An 18,122-nucleotide genomic window follows, 5' to 3' on the forward strand; every position below is an offset into this window, starting at 1 on the left:
TTCAATTTTGTTTGCATCGTATAAAAGATCTCATCGATCAAACAAAATTTATATTGCATATTTTTAAATTTTAATAAGTCTATAATTTTTGAATTTGAAATTTTCTTCTTAAAAAATAAGGGCTTTTTTTCCATTCTGCAACGGACCCTTATACTTACGGAGTATTAGTTAAAATTGTATGGTCCGTTTTTTCAGATAGCTCTGGTTCGAACATTCCTGCCAGTTGATGCTCATTCTGGGGGTATGCCCGTCCCATTGAACCTGCAAGTGATTCTTTTCTTTCCAAAATGAAGTAATTTACCCAAAACATTCTACCAGTTCGCGCGAGGAACGTGATAAAAGTGAAGCAGTTCACCAGGAGGCAGGAGAGAGAGAGAGAAAAGAGGCGGACGTAATGTCCAACGCAGTGGTGAATGGGCTGGCGGGAGCTGGTGGCGGTATCATCGCTCAAATAATCACGTATCCCCTCCAAACGGTACACCGCTTGCTTATATTGCTATGGCAATGGCACTTAATACTTTTTTTTCGTAGTATCATGTAATCAAGCTTTCTTGGTGGTCATAGATCCTTCAATTGAAGTTTGTGCAACGATTTATTATGATTGCAGGTGAATACGCGCCAACAGACAGAGAGAGTTGCCAAGGAAAGTGGGCGCTCGCCTCATCCTACACCTCCTGCAGCTGGAGGCGGCACACTTGTTCAGATCCTCCAGGTTTGCCCTTTGCGTCTCCATTGTTTCTTTTTTTTTTTTTTCTTTTCTGTAAATTTTTTTTCTTTAATTCTTTGACAATTTTATTCTTATGAGTTCCACTGGTTGCTGTTATTCTTTCTGTTCATAATAAGGTGGTGAGGACCGAAGGATGGGGAGGGCTTTACAGCGGCCTGAAGCCTTCTCTGTTTGGAACTGCTGCTTCGCAGGTCCGTTACATTCCTTCTTGTGCACCTTTACCTACTATGGCTGGGAGATGACAGCCATGCCACAGTTATTTATGCGGATGAAACCCCAAAAGAATCAATAGTTCTTCTAATCGGTTGAGCGGCCTCGCCCATTGACCTATAAATGACGGTGATAACATAAGTCAGTGCTCTCAAGCAAGAAACTTTCAACTCTTTCCTTCGGATACAACTCCTTTCTTGTTAGTAATCAAACAACAGAAGTATTAGGCATTAGGGGCGGATCCCATCGTCTTCTCTGTTTTGATAAATAATTTTCGAGGTCATTTTGCGGCTCAGGACACCATAACTATTGCAAAAATATTCTAGCGTGGACACTCTTCTTCCCCCCTTCTCCCTATTCCATCCATTGAACTGTAGGGATCTCTCAATACTATAGTGCCATAAGCCTCTTTTTTTACCCAAGCCTTTCTTGCTGGTCGAACTTTTTCTCTCTCCGAGACATGGTCACGAGAAACATGGAATATCTGTAAAAGTTCGAAGACACACATGTTTAAATTAACCTAAAAATGACTAGTTATTTTGTGCAATAACTTATCGAGCTGCCTAAATATCCCGTGCCCGTTAAAAGCAAAGCTTCTGCTTGAGTTCATTGATTGAAGTGATTGAACTGTGCTTTCACTCAGCCACAACTCCCTATCCATTGTCCTATATGTTTCTACGAAACTAGGATACGAGGAGTATGAGTTCTTTTCAATCCTTAGTTTTTTGATTTTTTGACCAGAATATATTCATTCTCTTGCATTTTCATCATTTTTGTTAATAAGTTACAGTGGGAAATTAAACTTGATAATCTGCTTTGAGTTATAACAGAAGAATACGTTTGTTTTATACTTCTCAAACGAATCAAAACTATGAGTGATTTCCTTTATCCGATACTGATCATGATTAAATGCGACCTTGTTGTGAAAATTCACTTGGGTGATGACGGGTTGATCATCTTGTGCGATTAGAAGCCGCTACACTTTGCACCAACTAATCAGATGAGAAATTACACAAGCTCCTTATGTGTTCCACATTCAGTTCTTACAAGACACAAAGACGATGGCCTTAAATGAGTGCTTACGAGAGAGGAGACCTACACAAGAGGTGGTTTCACTCTTTCTACCCGGAGGAGATTAACTCCAATACTTCTATGGGTAAATATGGGCCTCATACACATGCACCATAAAAGTGTGAAGTGGCGAGACTAGAGAGAAAAATTTCAGGACATTGTCAGTCACCAACAGGGGTTATAGTCTTGTGTTTTAGACAAGACTCCTATTTTTTTGGGACCTGATTGATTTGAACCCAAGCTAATTAGCTAGACCTGAGATTGGATGTAATTTGCTCATTACAGCATCAGCAGGTAAGAAATAATTTTTTACTTGTGTGAAATCAGATCATAGTCGTTTTCGTGTCATCATCCAAGCCATTTGCTGGACTACCGGTACACATGATTTGTACATAGTGAAGCACTTTGAAACATGTCTTATGACCAGTCCTCGACCTTTATGAGCACCTTTAGACATTGTCTTACAAAATATTACCATGAGCATTTGGTGTTCTCCCCTACTTTTTCTCTGGGGTCTAATACTTCTGTATGATGCTGGCAGGGCATATACTACTATTTCTATCAGGTTTTCAAAAACAAGGCCGAGGCCATTGCAGTTGCCCGTAGAAAGAAAGGTCGTGGGGATGGTACTGTAGGCATGTTGTCCTGGCTTGTTGTGGCAGCTTTTGCTGGGTAATTATATCTTCTATTTGTTATTTTCTTAATGCAAGATTTGGGAATTTTATGATATGATTCAATGATAATCATTGTCCTCTTGGCACACAAATTCCGGATGCTTGTTTCTGTTTGTTTGGATCACATTTGACTGCGAATGGCTTTCTTTGCAGGTCCTTGAACGTATTGCTGACGAACCCAATATGGGTTCTTGTGACACGTATGCAGGTGACTTTGTTTGTTGTGAGATAATTATATGCCGTACAGGGACTATTTTTGTGTTCTCAACATGACTTTTTGTAATGTTTCCATCAAAACGGTTCGGGATGTTATTGCAAAATGAGGCTCTCATTGTTCTTTGCATCTCTTTGGTAGTTGGAACTTGGAACGAAATGAAAGTACATAAATACAGACGATCAGACATGAGCCCGTACAAACAAGTTCTTAGGCATAAAGAGTTGGAAATAAGCACAACTCTTCCTAGAACCTTTCGGAAGAACAGATAGGAGAAAAGTTTATTGTTGCATCTAAACGCATTGCTAGTTGTTACTTTCATTAAAGTTGAGTCATTGCGTTATAGACTCGCGACTCAACTTTGATTGTTGCTGACCAGTATCAAGATTGAGTCCTAAGAAAACAAGAAGAAATCATTACCGTTCAAAGTTAATCGGGTTTTTTTTTTTCTTCTTGAGTTTCGCCATGACATTAGGATAGAATTGGAGGTTCGCTAAAACCCTAACACTGTAGAAATTCTCAATAACCAGACTTGTAGGGTGAAGTACTCCCAAAGATCCTTAAGTAACTGCAAGAGACCTGAAAAAGTGAGACCATTAGAATATGGAGTCAAATAAACAGGAAGAAAGGGACAAAAGTGTGATTGATTGTTTGGTACCAGCTAACTTTGGGTATCAATGAGATGAAGTTTATAAGGTTGCAAAGTTGTTGGATTTGGTGAAGAAGGTGGTGCATATTGGTGGCAGGCGCAAAAAGTGAATTGCTATTGGACTTTGGGTTCCTTGGAGGTGGAGGATCTGGCATGACTAGGGGGAGCGTTAGGCCAAAATTTGGATATGGTGCACGAGATGAGAACCACTTTACCCATCATGACGTGTTCCATATCAATTTTTTTTGATATGGGATGCAGAGGACCTCAGAATAGAATATTCTCGTGGGAAAGCAAGGCTAGTGGGTTAACAGGATATGTAATGGGTGCTAAGCCTACTCCATTTCATTAATGGGTTATGTGGGTAGCAAGATTTTCTAAACTTGTCCTCGATTGCTGCTGCTACTACCATTTCATGAAGGTTTTCTATCTCTATTCTCTTTCACACATCCGTTGAAGCATTCTCGCCTTCGTTACATTTATTCTATCGGTGTGTTGTTTTTTTAGTTGTTGCATCATATTCTGTAAATCATAATCGACGACTTAGCTATTCTATAGATTGCCTAATATGCTAGAACTAGAAGCATCCACTTAAGCAAACTTATCTTGATTTTAGGGAACACATCGTCTCTGCCCTTGTAAAAAAAGAGAGTTTCGATCTTCCCTCCCCCGGTAGTTTTTTTTTTTTTTTTTGGTGGTAAATGTTCCATTTGATGACCAACCAACTGAAAAAACTCATGTACAAGACCACTTTACAGACTGCTGTACACGAAAGAAACCTACACCAAATTAAAAAACCACACAAACTAACTCCTACTATGATTAGCAGATCCGAGAACTCTAGTGGAGATATTCCATTGGCTACAAAGTCTTTGGTTCTCCATGGAGTTTGAAAACTGATTCCAAGTAGAGACTCTCAATCTTATATTATCATCAATACTAGCAAGGACTGCACTAGAATAGACAGATTTCCTTTCTTTGTCTTTTGACAAAGTTTTGAGCTTTGTTGTTCTGATGTTACCTGGGGGACGCCCCTTTGGTTCGTAGCTTCTGTGCGGTTTTTGGTATAAATGAATTTACTTACCAAAAAAAAAGAAAGGACTGCACTAGAATTTGTGAGTCTTCCTCGAAAGACTCTAGAATTACAGTCCATCCAGATGTAGTAAACCCCAGCAGCAAGGGCCAATTTGAATAGCAAAGACTTGAAGGACTTACTCCTGCACAAACCACATGCCCCATTCAGCTCTAGATCCCAAATATCAGCCCTTCTTTGGATCTGAAATCGCCGCAGAATAGGTTCCCAAATACTCCTGGAAAATGAACAGTCAAAGAACAAATGTTGGAATTTCCGATTGACCGAAAAAAGAAAGGAAAAGAACAAATGTTGAATTGATTGCGTCATTGCGCATTGTGGGAACATAGAACACAACCTGGAACAACTTCCATACTCCATCTTAGAAGATGATCCTTAGTAGACAATCTCTGCAGACAGGTTAGCCATAGGATGAAGGACCATTTAGACACATTTTGAGGATACCATACCACCGAGGTCCATTGAACGTTCACTCCTCCAGTAGTTATACATCAATATGTAACTAAAGTTCCTTCTGTTATATACTGTTTTAGTGCTGCTTATTTTAAACCCTCTTGACTCCATTGTTTCTCTTCAAATTTCTAGTCCAGCGATAAGTACTCTTTCAATTTGATTATCATCTGCGAACAACATGCACTATGGGACATGATCCATAAATGTGTTTAATGAGTTCATTCCTGATTAAGGCATTTATGCAAGGACTCAGGTTGAAGTTTGGTGTAAAATCTATAGTTAGAAGTTTATTAAGATGAATGTTATACTATTGCCACATGCTACACGGCTCCTTATAACTAGCTCCACATAAGTACAATTGGTCCATTACTGGGTGGTGGATCCCATTGAGGAAGTGACTAAGTGTTCAATATGCTAGACATATGGACTGTGGTACCTCCAAGTGATCACCATGGGGTGTTTCAGTCCGACACCAGATTAGCACTCCTTCAGTGAAATTCCAAAAAGCTCCTAAAATGGGTAGATATTAAATAATATTAAGTCAAGGAGGCATGACTCGGGTCGAATGCCAGCACAGCGGAATCCTGGATGCGTCAGTGGTTTGGAGCCTAGAGGAAGAATTTTCGGAGTGTTGTAGCCCACAGTATGGCACCCATGGCTATCTATGACTAAGAGAGAGGCCGCAGCATCTTAAAACTTAAAAGTGCATCAAGTTAGGCTGTATCTTACCTGATGTGATATTTCTAATGAACCTTATCACCTAGGGATCCCCTAAGCATGCACCTGGTGATGTAATTATCACAACGCCATTAGGCAAGGTTCACGTGACCTTCATCCTATACATAGTGGCTAGACCCCATCCCGGACATTTCATTCATACCATTCTCATACCTCTGTCCGTCTCGCTCAGTCGGATGCATCTCTCTCTCCCCAGTCATCTTGTGCCTTAATTATTAAGAGATTAGAGAAGCTTCAAAGAGAATTTTTGGAGGGAGGAGGTTTGTGTCAGGAGGTTGGTTGGAATCTCTATTATAAAACAGAAGGGTGCGGGGACAAGTTGTTGGAACGGTTCAGATTCATTTGATCCAAAGGTTGTAGTGCATCCTCCTACTTCTCGGTCAAGTGCCCATGATTTTCACCTAAATCACACAACTGCCATCCCCTTTCACCTTTCACGCTTATTTCTAGGGGTTTCACGTTTATTTCAAATTCCAAACCTCCGTCTTCTCCGTTTTCTTCTGTTCCCATCGCCGTGCACGCTGGAACTTTGGATCGCCACCGTATCGCAACACCGGTCCATGTTTGAAACCCCACTCACTTTCTCTCTCAGCAAAAGGCAGTCCCAAGACTCAAATTTTGAAACCCCACTCATGTTTTTTGATTTGCCTAACATCTCTGATTCTCTGGTTTTGATAAGTATTATCAAATAGCAAGGTAAGTCCTTTTTTTTTATTTTTTTATGGGAAGAATCTCCTTTTGATTCTTTTTGCCAGAATTTTCCATTACATAAAGGTTGGAGGTAAAATACTAAGTGAAGGAATAAGGATGATAATGATTAATGAACTATTTCAAAGAGTGCTCCACATTTTTTCTGTGCGTGAAAGGCCCGGATGAAAGGAGAAAAGGGTATTAAGAAAAGGGATTTCCCAAGGATCTAAACCCCAATCCCTTTGTTGGGGGATTGGAAAAGAAGGAAATGAAGAACAGGCAAAACAAAATGAGGTGTTTCTTGCTGCATTCAATGCTGAGATCTAGCGATGGTTACCTTTTGCCCCCATTGTTAGGAAATTACTAGACGTTAGAATGTTTTATTTTGCTCTCAGTGTTAGATGCTGCATCTATACCCTAAAACGTTTATTCACATCTCTGAACATGGCATGTATCTGCCAGTTTGGTTAAATAGCTTGATGTATTCAGGTTTAACCATTTTTGAAATAACTAATGTTATCAAAAAAGTTTTTGTTCCAGAAAAAGGTGCTAGCAAGTGTTCATTATAATTACTTGCGTTTTTAGAAATGCATGAAGGATTCAATGTGGCATTTTACATTTTGATTTTAGACACATACTCAAGCAGAAAAGAAAATAATGGAGGCAAAAAGGGAGGCTCTACTAATGGAAGCTTCAGAAAGGAATTTCATGGGGTCTACCCTGCAAGACAAATTGGCTCAACTAGATTCAACGAAACCTCGCGCCTATAGAACATTGCACGCGGTTAGTTTTGCTCATATCACCTTTGTTATAGATGATTATGGCATCTGGTTGTCTATTTTTTCTCTAGCCTTTTGTTTCTGTTATGAAACTAATATTGATTTGGTTTGTTCCTTCTTTTTAATGCCAACTTACACAATTATTTCAATAGAGCTTTTTCTCCCTAGTTATTTCAAAAATGGAATCAAATGAGAATGGCATAATGTAGAATGGAAGGGAATGCAAATTCCGTTCCACTTTTTGGTCATGCCAGCAATGATCATTGCAACTGAATAGTTGATCTGTCTTTCAAGTATCTATTCTATCCTTATTTGAAAAATGGGCAGGTTTCCCCCTGCCATTGAAGTCTCTTGGTGAGAGTTAAACAAACTGAATCAATGTTTATGATCTTTTGCTGAAATAGTCTGTAGTTTCTCTCCCCCCCTACATGATACACAACAGCAGAGAAAGCCAACTTAAGCACAGTTGCCTTTGCCGATTTTCTGCCAAGATATGATATCAACTAATCTCATGGGAGCCCCAGCGCATTTCACAACACATGCTTCCAAACTTGGGAAGAGGACTGAAAGTCAAAAAGATATGGCTACAAGAATTATTCCCACCTGAGCATGACTCACAATCCCCATCAACAACAATTCCCCAAGAACATGGTCTCTCCTTTGCAGATATATTGCCTTGAAAGGCCAGCCACTGGATAAGAGACCACCCACTAACATGACAAGGGACCAAATTAATTATACCAAGAAACAGGAGGCTTCACAACCGTAGTAGCATACCAAGCAGACTTAACAATATACTCCCCATTGCCGTTGAGCGTCCAAACAACCCTTTCTGCCACTGCAGCATTATAAGAACAGAATGGTGTGAACTGTGAGCAATGATTTATTGGGTAAGAGAATTCCTGCTTTTGAGCCATTTCCAGAAGCCGTTGCAGACAATGGAAGCAACCTTAGCAGTCAATGATCTACCTATGTTGTAAATGAACCCTTCCACCAAACTTGTTATTACAAAGTGCCAAGCTCAAGCCACTTATACATACCAAAGAAAAGGTGGAATATTCATCGCCAATCACACCTCGTACAATAAATAGGCCAATACTTGTGAACTTAAAAAAATCTTCCTCATATCCAAGAAGCATCACATGGGAGGGGCATATGCTAGAGGTATACTTAATCACATGTTTGTATTGAATTTTGGCTTACTACTTGTCAGAGAGAGCTTCCTATGCATGTCTATCTCAGAAGGTTATTGTATGGGCGCCCGTGTTCTCCGCGACAAACCTTTATTCGAAACTAGAACATAGTGTTTGTCAAAGTCGCCACTTGATTTTAATGTTTAACCAAGCAACCAAATTAACGTATAATATTCAAGACTACCGGTCTGTCACTACCAGATATTATTCTTGGTTCGGGAGAAGTGATGGGGTGGGAAGGTGTTAGGCACCTACCCTGCCTAACCGAAATGGTTTGTCTCTACTCATTAATGGGATTTTAGTAGAATTTTTGAAGTTATCAAATATGAGATTGGGAAACAAGTAAATATAAAGGAAATAAGATTAACGATGCATGAGGATAGATTTAATAAAAGAAAATTATTATTGAAAATAGTAAAGTAGGCGAATGATTGATACTTCTTTGATCAACGCGTGGACGTTCTCCTCAAAACACGAACTCTGGCGAATAAGCACAATTTTGTGGGGAAAAGAACTTTTCTTTGATTTAACGAACAAGGTTTTGAGAATTGGATTCAATGAGGTGGTTTAGGGTAGGTTCCGGGATTTTTAGACTAATATTGGTGAGAGATTTTTGTTTTGGGGGAGGAAGAAATAGCTTAAGTAAGGGGTTTTTTTTTTGATGAGTGAACACTTTTATTAAGCTCAAAACAAGGAAAACAAAGATTTCCAGGGAGTCAATCCCTTTATAGAAACAACTTACAACAGAAATAAAGCAAAAACAACCACTTATCAAACTAGAACTCCTAACTATACAACCTCCATGACTCTGTTAGACAGTCCCCAAATTGCACAAATATTCTTATTTTGACTAGATAGTTTCATGTCTCCTTGAGCTGAGAAAATCCCGAATTGTAGCTTCAATCCCATTAGCCACCTGGGTATACCCTTTTGCCATTGCTCAAAAGATTCTGGAATTCCGTTCCTGCCACAACCCATAAACAGAAGCAGCCAAAGTGTTTTTAAGGCTAATGAAACTCAACTTAGTATTAGTACCCCTTCCATTGGAGAGAAACCAGTTAAGAATTTGCTCTAGGCTCGTAGGCATCCCTTGAACTCTGTTCTTAGACATCATCTGCTGCCACACTGCCGAAGAAAAGGAGCACTCAAAAAATATATGTGTTGATGGGTTTCCTTCATTGAATTACACAGACAACACAATTCATCCACTTGCAAGCCCCAGTTTCGTAACCTGTCTTTAGTACTCAAACGTTGGAGAGCAGCCAACCAAAGAATAAAAGACCACCTAGGCACAATATGTCGACCCCAGATTATCTTAGAACAAGGGTTTTGTGGGTACTTCACCCTTTTGGCATTCCAAGCTGATCTAACATTGAAAAAACCACTTGGATGAGGCACCCAAATGATAGTGTCTTCCTCCTCAGAATTTGGTCTAAGAGAGTGAGGAGTTTGGGCAATGATAGATTGGATAATGGGGTTCCGTAAACGAGGCCATCTCCAATATCCTTGGGCAATAATGGAGGTCACCTTAGCCCTCAAAGACCTGCCCACATCAGTCACTACCCTTTCACCAAAAGTAGAGTACAACGGCCCAAGAGGGTGCCAGTTATCTAACCACAAAAAGGTATTTTTTCCATTTCCAACATGATACCTGATAAGAGGTTGCCCAAGGTGTATGAGGCCTAAGAGCTTCCTCATAGTCCATGAGGCAGCACAAGGTACCTCCATGGTTGGAAGAAAGAACGAGGGTTTTTGGTTAGGTTTTTCTTGTAGGTTTTTGTGTTGTGTTGAATCTAGGGATTTAGGACCCTCTTATAGGGTTCGGTAAACCTCCTAGTGTTGAACTCTCTACCAGAACCGAATGGGTGGCAATTTAACCCTCCATAGCAACCCATACCTTATCAACTGGAGCTGTCTGTTTTCAGCGTTCAAATGTTGCGGCTGCGAAATTGGGGTTAGCGTCTGCAAAGTGTAATGTGGTGTCGTAACATTTATAGAGTCAGACATTGCATCCATTACCTGACAGTTACCTCCAATGTCAGACCTCCCATAATGTTACGTCCGTGAGGTGAAGGTTTTGGGTCAAAGACTGCGCTTCAAATTGGGCTTGTGTTTGGACTTTTGGTTTAGGGTCAAAGACTGCGCTTCAAACTGGGCTTGTGTTTGGGCTTTCTGAATGGGTTTGCTGGGTCTGAAAGGTTTTGAATGGGTTTGTAAGGTTGGGCTAATTATTTGAATTCGATAAAATTAAACAATCTTACTCTCAAAGCATCAACTGCTTGAAGTAATTTCTCGGCATTGTTTAACATTATCATCATTGGGGATTCATTTGGGACTTAATCCTAGGAAATATGGATAATCTAATTTGGGGTTGTCTACAGATTGATACTTGGTGGTGTTATGCTAGTTGTACCGCCCTAAGGTGATAGATACAATCCACTTTTTCTTGAAATATTGTCAATGTTGGTGTTGTTTGTGCAATGATTTTTTTTTTTAATTAGAAACAAGAAAGGCGGAGATCCTCAAGAGATACAAAACACCAAGGCATGAGCCTATACAAGAGAAATCCCAAGTCTTGCAAAACTAAAGCCTAGAAAAGCCTCTCTGCAAAAAATAAAGCCTATAAAAGAGGAAAGCAACAACTAGAAAACTAAGGAGGAAAGTGCCAATTCTGGCAGAGCAAAGAAGATAAAGATGTAAGCTTGACATTCCTGCTTAGTGAAACTTTACTCTGGCTTCAGATTTGACCTGACCAATAACAGCTGAAGGGGGCTTATGAATACCCCTAAAAATCGTATTGCGTTTCATGCCATAATAAATAAACTGCAGCAGCAAAGGCAAGTCTTCTTAGGAGGCCATGCCTTTTCTTTACTATTGCACTGAGGATTCCGTTACATATCCATTTTGGTGCTTTAAAAGTCCTCTGGATGCTATGATTTATCCCCTGGTACTTGTTCTGAAAAACAGTTCTTCAGTTGTGATCTTTGTTATGTGTACTTGTACATTTTTTGTAGGCTTGTGAAGTTTACAATGAAGCAGGAATCGTTGGATTTTGGAAAGGCATCATCCCCACGCTAATCATGGTTAGTTTCTTTTGGTACTTTAGTTAACTTCGAATCAAGTGTTAAGCTATGCTTAATATCGAGGATTAGTGTGTTCCAGGTATGCAATCCATCGATCCAGTTCATGATTTATGAGAGCTCATTAAAACATCTGAGGGCTAAACCCGCTTCTAGCAAAAAGGTCACAAGTAATGTATCTGCCTTGGAGGTAAGCCTCTGTTGAGACGGTAGATGTTGAAACTTGAAAGAGCATAAAAACTTTCATAAGTAGTCTTTGTACTGGTCGTATGATTTATGTCATGTGGAAAGCTACTTGGTTCAATGTGACATGCACCTGGGTAACAAGTGACTAGGTGCGGCCGTGTGGGTACATGTCTAAGCCTTGTATTCATCTAATCCACGTTTCCAAGATTACAAAACCACGACATAAACATTGCTAGTGCTTTATGCTCATTGTTCTGTTTCCAAGTAGAATGGTGTTAATGGGATATGACGCATTTCATGCTTGATATGAGAGTTTTGCTTCATATTCCTTGGGCATTTTGTTTGATGAAGTTCGCGTATTCATGTCAGAGTGCATATCTGTACCCTTATCCAAGAGCAAGCGTATGGCATAGGTATATATCTGCATCTAGAGTAGTTCTCGTGGCATATACTTAATTTGATGAACAGGACAGTGGTCTTCGACAAGGCATCCGAAAACAATTTTTAGCATTTATACACACCATGTGGTCTCTTGGTCTAAAGAGCTATATCCCTGTCTTCAAAGACAATAGCATGTCTGAATCAGTCACCTTGCCAAAGTTTGTTGCCTTATGCCGTATTTTCTTCTTTGAATAGGTTTTCTTGTTGGGGGCTGTGGCGAAATTGGGAGCAACTGTCTCAACATACCCATTGCTAGTTGTCAAGGTGAAGCCACTTCGACTTTGCTTCATCAGCTGTTTTTGCATCTGATGCCGATCAAAACATTTATAATTCTGTTCTCTCCAAATAAACATCTGATGCCAATCAAAACATTTATAATTCTGTTTTCTTAACTATCCAACTCCCGTATTGTGATAATTATACTAGGAAGTCCATCGTTGCTGTGATTTGAAACTTTGAAGATTGTTCCTTGGTCAACTCTTTCTCCAAATTAAAAGCCTGTGGCCTCTCTGTTAAACTTTGAAATTCATGGAAGGGGCAAAGAAGGTTTATTAAAAAATAGTTAATTTCGTCGATACCTTTACATCTATTCAGTTGCATAATAGAACTGAGTTGCATACAGATGTTTTGTCAAGTTTATTTTGATTATGTTGTCTCGGATAACTGTGCAGTCAAGGCTTCAAGCAAAGCAGGAAATTGGTGGAAACATTTTATTAAGATATTCAGGTTTGTTCTGTTGTGCTAATGCCCTTATTTTATTTTTTCCGCTGTTGGTATTATTTGGCATTAGAATACAAATCTATGGCATCGAATTTATTTCATTTTGACACTGGTACTGTAGGTGATGTTATGACATCAAATATTCTAGCTACTTTTCAATGGAAGGACAATTGGTTTCTTGTTATTGTTTCAAAAAATGCAAAACTTTGATAAATCATTCACTTCGAAGTTGGAGCGTAACAGGTAGTGCGCATCATGTGTTGTCAAAACTTTCTATGAATCGTGTGCTTTATTTTGTGCCCCAAATTGGCGAAATTGTATGCTAGGTGGTACCTTGATAGGGCATGACAAACCCACTCCTCCATTTACATAAACTGCTGTGATGGGTGCCTTGTACACATATTTGTTGCCATTGACTAGGATAGATATCTTTTCTTATACCGGTAATTTGTTAGGATGCTGTAAATGCATTTATGGAGAAGTTACGGTGTTCTAGCAATCTGCATTTTGGAATTTTTGGCCATGAAACATGGTACACATCCATTTAAGTACTCCATATTTATTCATAAAAAGATGTTCTTTTAATGTCTTCTGCTGGTTTCATTCTTCAGAAGAACAGTCAAACAATGATTATTTTATATACGATTGCAATCTAGTAACAAATCACATACTGCACTATTTTTTCCTGGGGGTGATGATTGAGGAAGGGCCATAACAAGTCAATCACTTCAAGCTGTAAGCCTGCTAGATAGGAATTACATAAACTCAAGAACATCAACGTTTAATAGTGCGTCAGAGCATGATTACTTGTTGCTTTTCACCTTTCTTTCTTTCTTTTTTTTTTTGATGCGATCACTCCAATATATGAAAATGTGTTAGCAAATTCTTACTGTGTTCTACATACCACTATTCCACTCGTACCAGATCATATAGTGCAACATCGTGTGGGTGGGTGGGTGTGGGTGTGTGCCTGTCCGTTCCATCTACCAAGCAAACAAAATTCAAAAAGTTGAACATCCATGATTCTTACCCTTGATATTCTTCTCTGCAATGCACTTTGTTTTCATGTCTCTATATTAGGCTCTCTTTGCTTGAAAGAAGTGAAGCAATTGAAGGAGTTGGGATGCAGGTACTCTTGATGCAATTATGAAGATGTTCCGTTATGAAGGGTTGCCCTGTTTTTACAAGGGAATGAGCACCAAGATTGTACAGAGTGTTCTTGCAGCCTCTGTACTTTTCATGGTTAAGGAAGAGCTTGTTAAGGGCCTTGTGGTGTTTTCAGATAGGTGCCAGAAAATTCATTCTAATAGAGTGAAATAATTTGTCTCTCCATGTAAAGGATAACTGCAGCAAGCTATTCTTTTTTGTCCATAGATAGAAGATGATACTGATGACTCTTTCATGCAGTTGCAAATGGGAGCAACATGACTAAAGGTATTGTAGCTAAGAAAATTGAGTTCTCTGTTATCGTCCAGATAGATATCAATGATGGGAAACTAACTTGTCAGTTTAAGTGGGTGGCTTGTGCTACGATATGTAACAGTTGACATATGCTACAAACGGTAGTGACAATTGCTAAGGCGGTTTAACCACCAGGCCAAAGTAAAAAATATCACTCAGTCCAAGAAAGAAAAATATAAGATTGGCTTAAACATACTGCTGGTCATGTGCATGTTGTTGAATGTCAGGAAGGCAATGTTGCAGTCGATACTTGAGGTACGAAGAAAGAACTAATTTGAAGAAGCCATAGGGTGGCCTTCGGGCTTATTTTCAATGATTGTGAAAAAATAAATCCTTTGGCCCAACCCAACCATCATGCGACCAACAAAAGAAGCGCAAAACTCGTAGTATAAATCAAACGAAACTTTTTTTAACTACTTCTACCAAAGGTAGTTACATAATCAATATTCCCCTCTACAGCTAATTGGTGAGCTACTCTTGGTATGCACTCAATAACCTTGGCCTCTGTTTAGTTTCCATTCAAAAATATTCTGAATGCACCAGAAACAGATTAACGACCAAATTGTGCTTACCCGCTCGCCTGGATGCACCAGAGCGTTCCTATGGAACACAAAAATCCCCCATGGCTATGGGTAATCTTTTGAACCTTTTTGGAAGACTTGTACAAGTCCTGCATCGTGTTTGACCCTCCTTTCCCACCCTCGACGGTCAACAATACCCTTTTCAAAATTTAGCATTTGTAGAATGGTAACTTTATTTGTCTCAATGAAATCAAGTAACTTGAAAAAGAAGAACCATAGTTGTTATTCATATCCTACGATTTGTATCGTCTCCTTCGGAGAACAAAACGTATCCCACTCTATATCCTTTTTGTATAGAAATCCTATGATACGATCGCGTATCCTACGATTTATACATGTATCCTAATTCGGTACATATTGTACGATTACTTATTGGAAAAAAGTTGGACCTTATTTTAAGGAGTGGAACCCCAAATGCATTAATCTAAGTCGTTTGATCTAATTATATCAATTTTCAAATCATTTGATAGAAATTTAACCTCAATGTAGGGCTTGTATAAAAGAAAGAACCATACTTCAATTGTGTTTTACCTAACTTTTCTTTTCCTAACAAAGGGAACAGAAAACCTTAATGTAATAGGCCCCAGTTTAGAGACTTGAAATTTTGCATCTTAAATTCTTTTTTTTTTTTTTAATGTAAGCATAGTTTGTTGGTGTAATTAGATGTATATGCTTTTTAATTGTATACTACCTTCGTCCCTATTTAATTGTCCACTACGGTTTTGCGTGCATTTTCAATGGCTTATATCTCTCGACGTATATTATGTTTTATGTTTTTGAAATCATTGTCTTATGGAAAAAATTTAGATCTATCAAACAAGATCTATATTACATATTTTTAGCAATGTACGTCGAGAAATATAAGCTGTTGAAAATGCACGCAAAACCACGAAGGACAATTAAATAGAGACGAAGGGAGTATTAATTATGATTGACGTTGCTGAAGCTAAACTAAATTTAGTATTTTGGCATAAGAAAGTTAAGTTCAAACAAGTCCAATTGACAAAGCTCAAATTGACAAAATCCAATGATGAAAGATACCATTGAAGAAGATATAAATATTTAGTTTTTAGAAACTCTAAAATATCTAGCCCTAGAAGCTCTAGAATATCATTGTAAAATATGTAGAGTTTTTTTTATAAGAATTAGTCACACGTGTAATTCTATAATTACCTCAAAGTTTATCTTGTATGAAAATATTTTTGTACTAGAGTCTTCCATGGAGTATAAATAGAGATGAGTTCTAGCTATTTTGTACCAAGCCCAAAAAAAAATTTGAGTTCAAGTATAAGACAAATACTCTCCTTCCCCACTCTTCCAAAAATCTTGTATAACTAAACAATAAAATTCCTACTCTTCTAGCAAATGTATCTTAAGATACGCGATATACAATCTATACAATTAAAAATACGATACAAGATACATATCTCGATTTGAAAACACTGAGAAGGACACCTTCGCTGTATAATCGAAGAATGCCGCATGTCGAAAAATCATGGATGCTGTTCCAGTTATATCTCGTACAGTTTTCTTTTGGGCATATTTATCGAGAGCCTCAATTGTAGCAAGAGTCGAAGGGATGATATGGCTGCCGCCGGACACCATCTTGGATAGATTGATGAAACTATTTATATCTTGTTTGATAACAACTTTGGGTGATGTATCTTTTAATTTGTTCAATTCCCATCCCAATTGTCCAAACTGGTTGCTAACCGCTGGAGCATAGCCCAAGATTCCATTCCCTTTCCATTCAAAATGGGATTTTAATGGCTATTTGTTCATCCATACCACGAGCTTCTTGGACAAGTCCCAATTAACCACGACTACCGCACATCATAACCAGCTGGAGCAAAAAACACTTCATTTCTTGAGGGAGGGCAGAGTCTGTTAACCAAAAAGCCTACTAGAACCCAAAAGCCATAGATTGATGCATGCTAGGTAGCTTGCATCATTATAACAATTCAATCATGGCCACTCCTTGCTTCTTTGTTGTTTTGTTAATTTCCTGCATGTTGTAGACACCCTATTCTGGACTGCCCAGATAAGTTTACTTACGGTCTTTGATTCCCCGATGATGATTAAGGTCAAGAACTTCCCGAGATTATTGGTGTGTTTGAGCTTTAAACGTTTCGAACCTCATTCAAACCCTTTCGAAATCCCTTATCAAATCCTTCAAGCCAGAGCTAAATGGCCTCAGCAAAACCTGACTTGCATACGCTAGTACTGTGCTGGCATGCGCTGGTAAACTACCACGTGTCAGTCATCGACCGTTGACTCAGTTGCCACTGGCGCACGCAGGTATAGGGCTGGCATACGCCAGTCAAAACCAGTCAAATGTCACTATTCAACCACGTGCACAAGACTTTTGCGGCCACCCCAGTACACTGAACAGTCTCCTGATGATTATGGATGTACCAGGATGCTCCCCCCTTCCCTACAACCCCTTTCATGCAAGTCCCATGCATTTAATGAATGAGAGGCTCCCTCTCTAACTCAACCAACCATCTCAGCTGGTTACCACACCCCATCTCTCACCCTTTTGGCCTATAAATACCCCATTGCATTTATATGCAAGGGGTTACACTCATAAAAGAACTCTCAAGCTTCTTTTTTCTTCTCTTTAGCCTCTTGCTCTCTCTCTTCTTTCATCCATTGAAAAAGTAAGAAAGAGGTCATTCTATACACCTTTCTCACCCAAACACTCATCATCCATCAAATTCATCATCAACCTCCAAACCAAAGGTATACCACCTTTTGTCACCTTCTGTTCTGACCCCTGAGGGAGGTTGGTAGGGTCAAGGCTAGTAATCAATACCAGTCCTGGCTCTAAAGCAGGCAAGGTTTCAAAGATCGTGCATAGTAATCAGTGGCACACGCCAGCCGTACGCCAGTCATGGCTGTACGTGCAGTACTGGCATGGAGATCAATGATTAGCTATTTTATGCTTTTCTTTCTATTCATCACTTGTTTTGCATGCTAAAAACCAGTTTACTGCTTTCTGTATTTAGAACTATGTAAGTGTGTATTTGTTTATTTTGCTTTAGAATGCTTCTGGGATCCTTCTGGTCATGTTCCAGAACTCAGAAGATGCGAAGCCAAGCACTGGACAAAAGTATTTAATTGGCATACTGTCTTCATTGACTGGCGTACGACCGTTACATC

At 39.1% G+C, this 18,122-nt stretch overlaps 1 protein-coding gene and 1 long non-coding RNA gene across 8 annotated transcripts; both read left to right on the top strand.

Moving 5' to 3' along the window:
• Positions 1–178: 178 nt before the first annotated feature.
• On the top strand, positions 179–14,431 carry LOC131332455 (peroxisomal nicotinamide adenine dinucleotide carrier-like). Of its 7 annotated transcripts, XM_058366680.1 has the most exons (12): positions 203–475; positions 608–712; positions 844–918; positions 2,550–2,680; positions 2,836–2,890; positions 7,150–7,302; positions 11,506–11,574; positions 11,654–11,761; positions 12,394–12,462; positions 12,870–12,924; positions 13,040–13,161; positions 14,048–14,079. In XM_058366680.1, the coding sequence occupies exons 1-11, from the start codon at positions 395–397 to the stop codon at positions 13,126–13,128; spliced, it is 990 nt and encodes a 329-aa protein (XP_058222663.1). In that variant the 5' UTR covers positions 203–394; the 3' UTR covers positions 13,129–13,161; positions 14,048–14,079. The 7 variants fall into 7 exon arrangements, with proteins under 7 accessions (XP_058222665.1, XP_058222662.1, XP_058222663.1 ...); XM_058366682.1 differs by lacking the exon at positions 13,040–13,161 and having other exon boundaries at positions 179–475; positions 13,999–14,431; XM_058366679.1 differs by lacking the exon at positions 13,040–13,161 and having other exon boundaries at positions 179–475; positions 14,048–14,431.
• Positions 7,309–10,746, top strand: LOC131332457 (uncharacterized). Its single transcript, XR_009201667.1, has 2 exons — positions 7,309–9,063; positions 10,229–10,746. It is a non-coding gene; the product is annotated as an uncharacterized LOC131332457 (long non-coding RNA).
• Positions 14,432–18,122: the final 3,691 nt, after the last annotated feature.

Source organism: Rhododendron vialii, chromosome 7a (genome assembly GCF_030253575.1).
Source record: "Rhododendron vialii isolate Sample 1 chromosome 7a, ASM3025357v1".
NCBI classification, from domain to species: Eukaryota; Viridiplantae; Streptophyta; class Magnoliopsida; order Ericales; family Ericaceae; genus Rhododendron; species Rhododendron vialii.

Coding starts and splice junctions, on each gene's coding strand:
- LOC131332455 (XM_058366679.1), top strand. CDS start 395: ATGTCCAACGCAGTGGTGAATGGGCTGGCGGGAGCTGGTGGCGGTATC. Junction 713..843: donor CACTTGTTCAGATCCTCCAG/GTTTGCCCTTTG, acceptor GTTCATAATAAG/GTGGTGAGGACCGAAGGATG. Junction 919..2,549: donor TTGGAACTGCTGCTTCGCAG/GTCCGTTACATT, acceptor TGATGCTGGCAG/GGCATATACTACTATTTCTA.